Source organism: Fulmarus glacialis, unplaced genomic scaffold, assembly GCF_000690835.1.
Source record: "Fulmarus glacialis isolate BGI_N327 unplaced genomic scaffold, ASM69083v1 scaffold30076, whole genome shotgun sequence".
Lineage (NCBI taxonomy): Eukaryota > Metazoa > Chordata > Aves > Procellariiformes > Procellariidae > Fulmarus > Fulmarus glacialis.
The window spans coordinates 1-14,897 of record NW_009216688.1 but is presented as its reverse complement, the minus strand read 5'-3'; the positions used below and the strand labels follow the sequence as shown (position 1 = coordinate 14,897).

Below are 14,897 nucleotides of genomic sequence, written 5' to 3'. Positions count from 1 at the left end.
CTGTGGAAAATTTGAGAACGAGGTTGTTCTCAGGGGAGAGTGATGCTGACCTTAAAAAATGCCCCTCTTCATGTTACTGTTGTTTGGCAAGAAGGAGTTCTTCCAAGAGTGGGTAGATTCTGGTTTGGGGTTTTTTTTTGTTTTTTTGTTTGTTTGTTTGTTTGTTTTGTGGGTGGTATTTTTGTTTGTTTGTTTTTTCCTGGGAAGGTGCTGTTACCTGGAGTATATTTGTCTTCATCTCACTGTAAGTGACTTCACAGTGGTTAAAATCATGTGGCGATGGGAACTGGAGAACCAGAAGTGCGTGAGGGAAGATTGTGAGCGATCCAGAGTTCATGGTGCTTGCTTGATAGAGCTGTAGTTTCAAGTTGCTGGACAATTGTCCATAGATTAAGTACTAGTTAATGGTTTCTAAATCTACTGTACCCCTGTTTTATTCTTTCTTTTTTACAGCTGATGCCTTTGACATGTTGACACTCAAACTTTTTCTTGCTTTTTATTTTTTGCGGGGTAGATACAGTCGGGGCTGGTGATGGGGTCTAGGAACCCGCAGGGTAGTGGAAGCATTAGTGTACAGAGACGTTAGCTCAGTAATGAGTCTAGGAAGTGGAGGCATGTGGGGTGCTGACACTCAGGGATTATATGGCAAGGAAGAGAAGAATTTGTGCAGAGGCCAGCTACTGGAAACCACAAGTGTGGCCTTCTATTTATGATGTTTGACCTTTGCTTTACAGTTTAATGGGCTTTACTGCTAATTCTTTTTTTCCTAAAAGGCAGAGATTATTTTCAGAAGACTTTCTCCAATGTGGTTGTTTTACAGTGATATAATTTTAATCTAAACATTCTGAAATCTCTCTGATGATATGACATCTGCTAAGGTAACCAATTTATTTTTAGTAATGCTGGTTATAGCCAGTTCTTTACATAATTGTAGCTAATGAATTGATAGACCCTGGAAGAATTTGTGCTAAAATATGATGTACTGTTATAAAAAGTTTTTGAATTAAGTCTTTGTGGTTTTCTGAGGCAGCTTTATCCCTATATGTAGAAGACAGTTTTGACTGGTATGTTTCACTTTCTCCTACCGCCTTCCCCTCAAAAATGAAAGCAAAAACATGCATGCGGTTTACCTTCTTGTGTGCAACTTACCAGTTCTTGGTGAAGGAGATCAGTGTGATCTTCCCCCTTATTCCACTCTGACAGAACAGGAAAGAATTGACATTTGTCAAGTAATTATAACTTTTCTGTGTGCCAATATGCTGCATTAAGTTTCGCCCTATGCAGCTAAATTCATAGCTATTTCATACCCCAAAATTAGTCCAAACTATTAGATGTAGTTGGAAGATAATGGCACTGGTAGCTGGCAAGGGTTTCCTGCAATCAGAGTAAACATGTGAAACAAATGTATGCTGTATGAAGTCTGAATTGAAATGCTAAAGTTGGTGTTGTACTTCTGTGGGTTTTACTGAGAGCCAGCACAAGGTGGAAAAGTTACCACCTAGTTAAGTTAGATTAATCAGAAGTTCTCAAGGTGATTAGCTTGTGGTTCATGTTGAGCAGCCTTACTGTATAAGCCTGGGCTGTGCTGGCACAAAAGTTTTTGTGCTGCTGCGGTAAACTTGGACTGAGGGATTGATTTGGCTCAGAACTCTGCAGTAAAGGTTATTTCTTAAGCCAAATCAGTTCTGTGATCTCATTTGTTGTTTGACTTTGCAAATGCTTGGGCTGATGAAAAGGAATGGTGACTGTACAAATTAGCGCTGCTGCTGAGAAGTTAGGGCTTCCCATTTGGGCAAACTCTTGCATTTTGTGAGGAAAGGAAAAGGTGGAGGTAGTTACAGTTGTGAGTGAAGTTGGTCAAGAAGGACTGAGAACCAGGCTGAAATAATGGGGAGAAAAGCAATTTGACTCAATTGTAAACTCAACAGCTGAGGCCAGTGAAGAATGAAATAAAGGACTTGCACTACTTTTTAGTCATTGAGCGTGGAACTTAGGTGTAACATTTTTAAAAAAAAATCTCTTTGCTTTTTGCTACTGGTAGTGACTTTTCGTCTGCTTTAGAATCTTCGTGGAGGACTTGGCAGCAAATGTCTGATCTCCCATAGGAAGCAAATATTGAAGAGACTGATGAGCAATCAAACTGAAAGATATCTCTTTTTCCTCATCACATCTTCTCTCACATAAATTCTGAAATCTCTCTGATGATATGACATCTGCTAAGGTAACCAATTTATTTTTAGTAATGCTGGTATGTGTGGTACCCTCCAAGTGATAAGTGTTATCATTTCAACTATAGCAGAAAACGGAGCTAGTACTTTTGTTTTAAGTCTGTCATCTCTTTTTGAAAAAACCCCCCTAATTTGCAATATCATCTGCAGAGTCTGAAACTGTCTACCACATCCTCTCTAAAAGTGCTTCAAACACATCTCAGATTAAAAGTTACCTTGTGATTTATGCTGTAGTGGGTTGACCTTGGCCAGCTGCCCACCCAGCCACTCTCTTGCCACCTCAACCAGGCAGGGGGAGAAAATAAGATGGAAAAGCTCACGGGTCAAGACAAAGACAGGAAGATCACTTACTGATTACCATCACGGGCAAAACAGACTCAACTTGGGGAAAATTAATTAATTTATTGCCAAGTAAAATGGAGTTGGATGGTGAGAAGCGAAGATGAAATTAAAACAACACCTTTGCCCCCCTTTTCCCACACTCAACTTCAGTCCTTCACTCCTGACTGCTCTACCTCCCCTGTCTCTGATGGTTGCAAGGGGATGGGGGTTTGTGGTCAGTCCATAACAGCTCCTCTCTGCTGTTCCCTCCTCCTCACGCTTTTCCCGTGCTCCAGCATGGTCCTCTCCGTGGGCTGCAGCGTGGATGTCTGCTCCATTCTGGTCTTCCGTGGGCTACAGGGAATCTCTGCTCCGGTGCCTGGAGCACCTCCTCACCCTCCTTCTCTGACCTTGGTGTTCACGCTAGTTTTGCTCACACTTTTGGTTTTTTTCCGCTCACTGTTCTCTCTGTGTGATGTTTTCTATCCTTTCTTAAATACATTTTAAGATACACTTAAATACACCCCTGGAGCTCCCCTGCTGCCAACACCTTGACACCTATACCCTGTACATATGCCTAGACGGTTATGCAGTTAAATTAGATCATACCAAATACAAGTTTTATGTCCCAAAGAAGTGAGGAAAGCTGATGTGTATTTCTTTGAATCTGGATGCCTCTTTCATTTTACCAATAACTTTCTTTTAGGCCATCTTGGGACTATTCATGCAGCGTTGCATCCTATTCTTCCTTTTATAAATGGCCAAGGCTACCAAAGAAGTTTGTTTCGTAGCTAGCTGTTTGGAGACCCTTGCTTGTAGCGCCTATGGAAGAAACGTATCGAGACATGCAGATTTCATTCATTCGTACTGGTGGAAGATGATTTACCCACAACCAGTGCCAACTGTTCATCAGTTTCTATTGGAAGTTACTGTCCTCTGTGAGATGGCAGCAGAGTTTGTATGTTGTCAGTCAACATTTTTTGAGTTAAAGGTCTAGTTAAGAGAGCCCAGCTCACTTTTCCTGAGTTGAACTGGGAATGCTGGTCTACTTTCTCAGTAGATTTGCAGGATGGTGATTTCTGGCAAGGGGACAGCAATAAGCACTGGGAGTTGAGCTGTGAGCTGTAGTTCCCATTGCAGATTAAGTCTTATGAAGACAAAGATACTCATCCATCATCTGTCTTCTCTGACTTGTTCAGAATAAAGCCACCTAGGGTTATTTGAACCTACAGGTAAAGGTGCATATTACCTACACTTTTTCACTGTCTGAAGTAGATTAGAGAAGGCTTGTACTTTGCCTTGGCCTGACAAAGTTGTAGGGGTGTAACCTCCATCTTAGTAGGTGATGCTGAAGGTAAATTACTTGACTACTGCATAGAGAATTGAGCTAGTAAATATGCTGCTGAAAATACGAGGAAAGAATCATTCCCCTGAGACTTTGCATAAAGATGTGGTATTGTGTCATTTTAAATATTTAACAGCTTTAAGACCTGCAGTCTTTTCTCTTTGTGTAGGAGGCCTTATTAATGTTTTCTGTTTTGAAGTTTCAGAATAATTTTATCACAGCTATGTTGACCTTTGAAAGTCTTACTGATGTTATCTCTCTCTTTTTAAGGTACTAGCATAAAGCTGCTAGTCATAAGGATGCTTTTCTGTAGTCTCAATACTATAAAAGATTGCTAGATAACTTTATAACAAGTAAGAAGATATACAGAGTCTTTGGTGTTTAAGACTTTTACAGATGGATGAAGACTTTTATTTAGCAGTTTACCATCTGTTACTGAAATTAGCCCTGTTGGTAGTTAAGCTTCTTCCGTTGGAATGAGGAGGTAGCCTCTGCGTTTCCTTTTTAGGTTGGTTACAGAATAGTAATCTGTTACGCTAGTATCTCGCTGTGATTAACGCTGCAGTCTCAACTCTTTAAACCAGCCCTTTCACCAAAAGGAGCAGTCTGTTCTCCCATCCTTCTGACAGCATGTGTTTGCACCCTCCTTTTTGTTGGCACAGCTGTTTGCGTGGACGTGGTGAACTGCATCAGGAACTCTTCTCTCTTGCATGATTTTTTTTTTTTCTTTTTTTCTTGCAGATCGGCTACATGCTATGTTTCACCATGATGTCAAGAGACAGCTATACAGGCAAAAGTGAAGGGCATAATAGGCTGAAGTGGAAAGGCAGCACAGCTTTTTTTCTTCCTTTCCCCAGTGGCCACTCGTTTATCAGCTTAAAATGTTCAGGCTTTGTTGGGATTTCTCTAAGCTCCCTTTGTTCTAATGGATTTTATGAATTTCACCAGGTGATTTCACAGCTGATATTAAAGGACTGTTTAGAGCAGAAGACCATGTTAGATTCTGTCAAAAAGTATTCCTTCAATTGTAACATCTCACTAAAGACTACTGTATTTAACTTGTGGATTAATATGCAGAATTTTTTACTTATTGAAGGAAACTAGAGAAGTAATATTGAGTATGAAATAAGAAGACTGGGATGTCAGGGAATTGTGCATGCAGACAGCTGAATTACTAAGCAAAGCAAATTTGGCTGAAGACATGGAGCTTGGATTTCTTCTTTGAGCTAGTTTGTGCTGACTTTGCAAGCAAGCTTCTCTCTTAAATTCTAGTGGCCTTCATACAGTAGCCTTGAAGTTCCCGTATTTTGAGGGTGCTAGATATTGTTTTGTTCTTAACTTTTTTAGCCACATCCCTTGGCAGGCAGTGTGAAATTTGTGGTGATTAACTACTACCATAATACAGGGAACGGAATTGCAATTATTTTTCCAAGCAAAGAATATATTACTCCTTTCTAAAAAGCAACAAAGAAGCTTTAAAAATTGTCTAATCCCATGCAACAATTTCTTCCTTCACTACTGGAGTCTGTCAGACAGGTGAAGCTTTGGAGATTTCAGCTCAACTGCAGCGGCTCTGCTATGTAAGAAATAATGTTTGGGTTTTTTTTTTTTTTTCCCAAATACTTGCATACATGAGTTTTCTGATTGTGGTTATTTGCCAATATGCCACTGTCTGATCCTGCTTTAGTCTTTCGATAGCAAGTAAAGCTTCTGAAGTAGCTTTTTGTTTTCCAAAAATGTAGCATACAGAAATCTTTTTTCGGTTGTTTTGATTGAGGCCTTGGCAGCTTGAGGCTTTTCTAAACACTTCTCCAAGACTGGAAGTGATTAAAATAGTATATTTCTAATGGATTCCTTCTTTGTATGCTTGCTCGTATCTCCATGTGCTGTAACAATTGATTTTCGTTCATGTCTGTATGGAACATCATCTGGGTTGTTCAGTTCGCTTCCTTGAAGAAGGGCTCTGTCTTGTTCTGGGTGTATGAACCAGGAGAATCCTGGTGGTTATGTCTGCTTTTCAGTAACTTTTTTTTTTCTCCCTTTGACTGAAAAACAGGATAACCAAACAAAAGCTCAAAGAATGAAACATACCCCCTGCAAATCGATCTCTTGTGTTTGCATGGCTTCCCTCAGTCTCGGCAACCCGAAAAACCCTCACCCCCACCTCCTGCTCTGTCAGTCTCTTCTAAAGATCACAGCGCTCTCTCTTCTGACGCTTCTTGTCCTCACAGGTTACTGTAAAAACAGGTTGAGGGTTTCTCCCCTCTTGGGTACAATTAGTTTTCAATTTAATGTCTTTGTAGAAGAATAGCTGTGCAGAATGTCAGCTACACCATCTGTCCCATCCATATCATCTGTCACTCTACTTCAGGCCACCTGTGTTGGTAAGAAAAGCTTTGCTTTGCTTGTCAAAACACCTTCAACACTTCTGTGTTTTTTAACCACTTAATTAAAAATAAGAAAGATAAAATTGTGGGGGCATAACTGGTTGTGAATGACAGTGTTGTGTTTTGTTTTTTGTTTTTTTTTTTTCAAGTACTGACTGGCATGTATCTTCATTTTGGGTTTATTAATTTTCTTTAGTCAATGAAAATTATGACATTAACTTGGAATTGGAAAAAGTGGAGTAAAAGCAGGAGTGAAAAGAGATCTTAATCTAAAAACACGGCAGAGTATGGTGAATAGAAATAACTGCCTACAGCAGCATGGGATACTTCATTAACTGCTTTAGAGCTCAAAATATGTCTTAATCTCTTCTGTGAAACTTACTTGAGTATGCTAGAGGAGGGCTAATAGGAAACACTATAAAGTGCTGTTCTGGAACAGCATTTGATGGAAATTTGATGGAAATTTGTATTCCCATGAAGACAAAATTAACTGCTCTATTGTAAAAACATTTATTGTGAGCAGCAGAACTGCAAAAACTGGTTTTCTGTGAATTTGTCCTTTTTCCTTTTTAACGTGTTAATATTTGGGTGTCCCAGCTCTTTTTTATTCTTATTGGCAGGGTCTTTTGCCAGGCAAGAATAGTACATACTTGGTTGGAATAAACTGGCCAAACAGCATGTAATATCAGAGTTCTTCATGTCTTTCTTTTCGGTAGCACTGAGCTTGGTTTCTGGCTTAGCCACTGACAGCTTACAAAACGTACAGAAAAGTTGAAATTGGACAAAGGGTTCAAAGGCAGTTTTGGGGAGAAAGGGGGAAGTAACAGATTGCACAAAACTCACTTCCTCAGCTAAAAAACTGTTAGAAAGATTTTGCCTAAAAAGATGCTGAAAAGTGAAATATTGCATATGCTTAATCTTCCTGATTAGTTAAAAAGGTGGAAGTTAAAAGCTTATTTAGAAGCGAGTTATTTATTTATTTAAACATGTTTGAGAGACTGTTTTTCATTGGGTAACCATCCTCTGGGGAAAGTAATATAAAATTACAAAATAAGATTGACATGTAGTTAAACATTTCCTTGTTTGTAGGTTGAGTCCACATCTCGTGACTCTCTTGCGGGTGACTTACAGGGTGTTTTTTGGATTTTTTTTTTCTTTTTTTTTTTTTTTTTTTTGGTAAAAAACACTTCCAAAAAAACCCCCAAAAAACTTCAAGCGGTTCTGTTCAGTTTCCTGACCTGGTGCATAGTGCCCTCTATACTGATAAGTGTTTCTCTCAAATATGACTTATTTCTCCAAGTCTTATAGCAAATCAAATTTATTTTAGTATCAGCATGTCTTTAACTGGCCATCTTATTGTAAAATGTGGAAGTCAAGTCCCTGGTATCACCTTGGAACTGGACCTACTTGTATGTTTAAGCATTTTATATGCTTAGACCTTAAAACGTAACTTTTTGATTAATTTCTCCCTTTCTGTTCCTTTTCCATGGTTTCCCCCCAAATATATTGAAGATGATATTATAAATTTCTTCATAGTTGAAGGGCAAAAGCCTTATTTGCTGTCAGAATTTAGCAGGTGGTGTTGATGTATTTAAATACAAACATTTCACATTCTTTTAATAAATGGCATCTTCATTGTGTTTTTCGTAGTCTAACAAGCTTGTCTGTGTTACACAGTTTTAAAAAGATGCCTTTTCTGAACGGAAGATGCTTCTCAGCTTTGGCATAAAACGGTAGTGGTGTATGTTCACAGGAGTCACGACCTATCATTTTGTGTGTGTCAGAGAAGTTTAGCCTAGTACTTGCTCTCTCGGCCTGATGGCTGCATCAGGGCCTGGCGGGTATGAAACATGAGTGTCAACCAGTTCCCTCACAGATTTCTTGCAAGTATTCCTCCTCATCTCTGTTTGAGAACGGCTTCAATTATGCCAATAGTGGTGGAGCTCCATGCACAGTGTGGGAAGTGAGGTGTCCTTGCTTAAAGCGTTTTTCATCTAATACTAATGTTCCACGGGAGGCCTGTATGGGTTCTGAGTAGCCTCAGCACTAGTGTAGCTGTATGCAGCATAAATGCTTTTCTTTGCACTCCCCTTTTCTGTGGTGTTTTATAGCAAGGTAACTGTGGTCACATAAAGGGAAGACATAAAGGGCTATCTGAACGTGATGACATACTAGCAGTGGTATCGCCCCTTCAGTATAATGCGGTACCTCTATTAAAAGAATCGTTTTTCTCATACATGGGCTCTCTCATTGTTTACTGACAAATGGTTTTCAGTGGCAGAATGTGCTGCTCGCAGCCAGGCGTTGCTCCCTCAGTTACACTGGCAGGTAGAAGTGCTGATGCTGCTTCCAGGGAACTGCTGATTCTGGGTTATTTTAAGCTAGGATTGGCTGCCCAATATGGTTACAGTCAGCATCCTGGCATAACTAGGGAGGCAGTCTGGGGACCAGAATGACTGAGTGGGGGCTAGGGACTGCGGAGATCAGCCCAGCTATTAAATGTGTTGTCCTTATTATTTTAAAAAAAAAAAGTCTTAGATTTGAGCATGCCCCTAAGAGCCAAACTCACGGTTTGCCTACTAGCGTGTATCTGGCAAAGTCTGGGTGGTAGCAACTGTGAAGAAGTTTAAAAATTGGGTCTTTTTGTTAAGGTCTGTCTTTTTTAATTTCAAGTGGTCTTCCTGTATTAGTTTGTATTTGGCATAAGACACTGTTTCCTCTGCCAAAACTGTCAAACTGTAATAAGTATATGATCCTTCACAGGTGGAAATCCAGATTGTCCCATTTACCTGCGGCAGCACTCATACTGAAACCTTGCTGAAAGAAATGGAGAATGTTTTATGCATTTACAGGGATAATCTATAGTTTCTTACTCGCTGACTTTCATACCACTAAACTAAAGCTTTAAGTATTCATTATAACTGCTTTTCTACAGAATTACTACACAACTAAATAGCCAGCAGAACACAAATTCTGAGTATGTTACAAATTTATGTGTATAATTTAAAAAAAAAACCACTTGCAGAAGTGTGTGTAGACAGCACTAAGAAGCTTGGATGTCCTTCCAGTAAGGTCTGTAAGTGGCATTGGCTGCTAATGCCTATGCAGATAAGTAGGCAATATGTAGTCACAACAAGGAATTAGACCAGATAAATTATTTTTATGTTTGTGTATGTACATAATAATAACTTCAATATTATGATTTGTAGGACCTTGAAAATTTTGAGATGAATAACTGGATTTTGGCATTAATTACTGTGACTTCACTTCTTTATATTATGTATTCGATTATTTTTTGCTAAAGTGAGGTGTTAGTTAACTGCATCAAGACAGCCGTATCACTTAAATGCTGTGTGCATTTATTTCTACAAAATGCCAGTATTGTAACAGTCCAGTTATGTTTGAAGAATGTGTTAAGCCAAGTAGAGGTAATCTGTCTATTTTGTCTTTGTATTAGTGCTATTGTAGACACACAGAATAAATATGCTATAAAACTGGAATAATAAATTAATATTACACCTACAAGTTACCATTTTTCTTCAGTAGAAACAGAATAATTTTTCTTTATGAAAGCCAGCACAGAAAGGTGATGAAAAAATTAACTGTACATAGTAAAAACAAGTTAGAGGAAAAGCAGGAAAAGGGGCTAAAATTACCTGAGGAAATGAGGCTTCGGCAGGACTTCTTGTCCCTGCCTCATGTCCTGTGGTCTGTTTTGGCCTTGGGTTCTTTTTTGTAAGAAGGAGCAGAATGGTGCTTATAAGACTTGTGAAGGCTGGCAGCAGAGGAGAAGAAAAGATGTACAGGACTTGGTCTGTCTCTCAGTGCATTGGTGGGATGGATGGTCAGAACATGGGCAGCTCTTAGCTGTGGTCACAGAGTGGTGTCTGAGCTAGGATCGGTGCTGTGGGCAGAATTGAGCAACAAAGAATACAGATCTCTAGGAAACGAGGCTTTCTTAATTTTGCAGAACAACTTGCCTGTCTCCTGCTGTTTGTTAGCGTGACTTGAAACATGGTTATATGTAGGCTGACAGTACTCACACCAGAGCTATTTATGCGTATATATGTGTGAATATGTAAAGCATCCTTATAAACACCTTTAGTGTTGCAGCAGAGTAGTACTTTGAATTTTTCAAAGTTGAATCTGATTCTAGTACAAATGTTCATCATAATAAAGCAGTCCACTCCCGTTAGAGTAAATCTTGAACACTTTCTGTGAGTGATTAGCTGTTTTGGTTTTTCACTGATGAGATTTTCTGTTTAAGGTAGAATGGAAAATGGTTTTGGTATTTTTATTGTGTTATTCTTTAAAGTGCTTTTAAGTATATTGAAAAATAACAGCTTGGCAGTAGTTTAATCAAAAGTTAAGAGATTTGTTGAGGACAGCTTAATTGTTATCTATTACCTTGCGCTATAGAAGCACACACTATTACAGCAGTTGAGGGATCTGAAAGGAGATGCGTACCGGTTTACCACATCCTCATCTTCTTTCTGCAGATGTTCTTTGACTTTAAGGTATTTGTCTAACATGATCATTTCTGTGGATGTAGGCAAGTAACTCATAATGAATACTTGTTGTTTTTAAAATAGTTTGTACAGGTCATGTTTATTTTAAATGGGTTGTAGTTGTTACATTTTCTCTTCTTTTTCTTCTAGGAAACCCAGCGCTTACTGGCAGAGCCAGTCCCTGGGATAAAAGCAGAGCCAGATGAAAGCAACGCACGTTATTTTCATGTGGTCATTGCAGGTCCACAGGATTCCCCCTTTGAGGGTGGGACATTTAAACTTGAACTATTCCTTCCAGAAGAATATCCAATGGCAGCTCCTAAAGTACGTTTCATGACCAAAATTTATCATCCTAATGTAGACAAGCTGGGAAGAATATGTTTAGATATTTTGAAAGGTAAGTGCTTGTTTTCTTTGTTTTGATGTTATTAAGTACAGAAACTTGTAGATTGACCTTAAAAAGAGATTTCATTTGTTTAAAGAGTACCTTGCTTATTCTTTAATCTGTGAGAGGAAAATTTGCTCTTTCTGTAGACTATGATGAATACAGTGTTTCATACTGCTATAAATGTCTCTTCAGATAAATGGTCCCCAGCTTTGCAGATTCGTACAGTTCTGCTATCAATCCAGGCTTTGTTAAGCGCCCCCAATCCAGATGATCCACTAGCAAATGATGTAGCTGAGCAATGGAAGACCAATGAAGCCCAAGCCATAGAAACAGGTGATGTATCTTACACTTCTTTCTCTAGCTTTAGGAAGTAGCTGATTGCTAACTGGTTGGGGGATATAAATCCTGACCTCTTGTTTTATGTCTGTAACTTGTTACTGCACGCACTCATAGTCCAAGTACCCTGAATGTGCCTGTGGTGGTCTATTTTCAAGTCATTAGGCCTGCTGGAAGAAAAACGCTCTCTTGATCTGTTTTACCTTGAGTTTTCATGTTCCTAAATTGCAAGCATGTCTAATTTGGACTCATGGTAAAATAAAAGTACACACCACTGCTTGTTCTGTAAAGCTTAAGGAACAGATTATCTAGTTTCAGAAAGTACATCTCTTCCATACCTGCTTCTGTGGCAGGCTGTGATGGATTGAAAGAATTATTACATTATGCCTCTTCACTTTTGGATCCACTGCAGTCAGGCCACTTCAGCAGCTGTCAATTTTTGTGTATTATAGGAGTTCAAAATTGCACTTAAAATCTCAGAACTGATATATTTTGTATACTTGCAGCAGCGGTATAAAAGTGATCTTTAAAAGTAAGTATTTAAAATGACTTTAATAAAGCCTGAAAAATACATCTTTTCTTAAATGTGTTTCTCTTTCTTTGCAGCCAGAGCATGGACTAGGCTATATGCCATGAATAATATTTAAATGCGCTTTGAACATCAAGTGTGCATCACTTCTCCTGTTCTGCCAAGACCTCTTCCTTTTTTGTTTGCATTTAATGGACACAGTCTTAGATACATTACAGAATAAAAGCCCAGACATCTTCAGTCCTTTGGTGATTAAATGCACATTAGCAAATCTGTGTCTTGTCCTAAATCACTATTGTACCGCATGAGCAGAGGCTAGAAGTATCATCTGGATTGTTGTGAAATTGTTTAAAAGCAGCAGCACATCTCTGCTTTTAATCATTTTTCCCATCATGGTTTAAGTATAAGCACTGTGAATGAAGGTAGGCAGGGTTAGCTGTGGGGCTTTTTGTTTTAATTTTGTGGGCTCCTCCTCCCTTTTTATGGTGATGCTAATTGCATTGGTAAAAGCAGCTAACCAGTTATACTTTAGAATATACCCTCTAGCCCAGTCTAACTTAGACGCTGTAGATGGACAAGCTTCATTGTTTGAACAAAAAATGGGAACATTAAACATCCGTCACCTTCACTAATAATATTGTGATTCTGCTGTCAAGTGTAGAAAAATCCCTCCAAGAAAAAGCTTGTGACCATTTTGTATGGCTTGTCTGGAAAATCTCCTGTAAATCTTATGTTTTAGTAAAATATTTTTTGTTATTCTACTTTGCCTTTGTACAGTTTATTTTGCTGTGTTTTCATTTCTCTAATGTGACAATCGTATTTAAAAAAATTGAAACCAGAATTGACAATTTGTCTTCACCAGTCTGACAGATTAAACAGTAAAGAGGTGGAATTCACGTGATTTTTTTTGCTTGTGTTTGCTGACTTTTTTTATTAGCTTGTGTTATGTGGGTGACCTTACCTGGCCAATTTAATATGAAATTGCATTTGGAGTGACTTTTAGAAAAAAGTCTCTGATGTAACCATTGTAACCATAATTTTAGTAATGCATTCATATGCATTTTCATGGAAATAACCATAATCAAGTAGGAGGCTGAGAGCAACTGACAGCACTAATTATGAGTATCTGTGTAACTTCTCTTTTTGCTGATTGTCATCAGGTGTTAGGCTACACAGTTTTCTACCTTCTTTAATTCCTGCCCTCTATGAACATGAAATACTAGCGTGTGGAACCACTGTTAGAGCCAGCTTGTGTACCGACTGATGTTTGCTTAACCACTTACAGCCAGCACCTCATACCACTGTTTTTTTTTCTATGAGCCTTATTAAGCTACTTGCTTGAGCAACTGGTCGGCTTAAATAGCAACAAAGGTCTTTATTGCAGGGAAGGAAAGTGATTAAAAACTTCCTTCTCATCCTTGTTTTTTGTGTATGCATCTTGTCTGGGAGTCCAGCATCTTTTCTGGGAACCCATCTTATTGCTTCCCTTAATTTCTTGTATGCCTATTCTCTTCCTTTCCCTAAGCCCTCTCCCTCACAAAAAAAAAAAAGGGAAAAAAAAAAGAAGCTGAAAAGCTTTTGGCGAGGCCAACCTGAGGTGTGTAAATGACAGCTTGCAGTAGTTGCAATGGGGGAGTGTTTTGTCATGCAGTTCAGGGGTATGGTTATGTAGTCTGTTGGTATTCTCCTTTCACCTCTTCTTACTCTAGTGTCAGCTGAAATTTCTATACAATGTGGTGTATTTATTGTGCTCTTATGTGAGATGAAGAATATCTATTAAAACCACGTTTTCCAACAGACAGTGCTTTCAGTGGTTAGTAATCGGTATTGTCCCTCAAAGTACTCTTTGTGACATGGTTGAAGCTTGGTTCAGAATTCAACTTTTTCACGAAGACTGAGCGATTAAAAAACCCTGTTTTGAGAGTAGTTTCTGTGTTGAATGTAAGCCAAAGTTGCATTCAGGGCTTGTAACAAATTGATTGTTCTTCAGAGTGGGTAAGCACCATTAACCCTGCCTTCTCGTTACAAATGAGCATGTGTTTGGGTTTAGCTGGCGTACATCCCATATATGATATTAACATGGGCAACTTTTGTGGCAGGCAGCTGAGAACACATGAGCTGTGCGGTAGACCCTGGATTCATTTCACCTACCTCTTAAAGCTTTACCTTACACTACATATACAGCTTTCCTCAGCTCTGTCTCTAGTCCAAGGACGAGTGGCACCCCCAGGGGACGGTCAGGCCCACCTAAGCACCCCCTTCAAAAGTGGCTTTCCTTTCCTTCGGTAGAGAAACAGGACCTGAACTGGCATTTACACAATTTAACTTCAAACTAGGTGGGATGAATCCAGACCCAAGGTCACTTAGCAGATGGCTAGGTATCTGTAGGTTCAGGGCTTAAAACTCAGCTAGAGTTGGCTGCTAATTGGAGGATGTAATTAAAACTAAGTTCTTGATGGTATATTGTTAATATATTAATAGAAAAAATCCTCTGCCTCCATTTGCTAGTGAATGAATAAAGTGGATTATAGAACCTTTGGAGTACACAGTAGCCAGTATGTGTCTGGGTTCTTTTTTTAACTATCTCAACAAATTTGAGATTTTATTAAAGTAGTCCATGCCGTCTGAGTTTGAGCGTATGAATCCATAGTGATGGTACATCTGAAATTAATGGTGTAAAAGGATAGGTGTTTTAACTGTATTTTAACACTTTTCAGAGTATTTTCAAATGATAGTTGTAATGAAAGAAATTTTAAATGGGCTTCCTAAAAACTAAAATTTGTTTGTTGAGGGGTCTATTCAGGTATATTTTAATCCTTTTAAAGTTGATGATATATATTAAATAATATGTATTA

At 38.7% G+C, this 14,897-nt stretch overlaps 1 protein-coding gene across 1 annotated transcript; it reads left to right on the top strand.

Moving 5' to 3' along the window:
• Positions 1–10,939: 10,939 nt before the first annotated feature.
• Positions 10,940–12,803, top strand: LOC104077967 (ubiquitin-conjugating enzyme E2 N; the record flags this gene model as incomplete). Its single annotated transcript, XM_009579394.1, has 3 exons — positions 10,940–11,186; positions 11,370–11,510; positions 12,120–12,803. Coding segments are annotated over 3 exons (429 nt in total), but the record flags the coding sequence as incomplete, so codon positions are not given.
• Between the last annotated feature and the right edge of the window lie 2,094 nt (positions 12,804–14,897).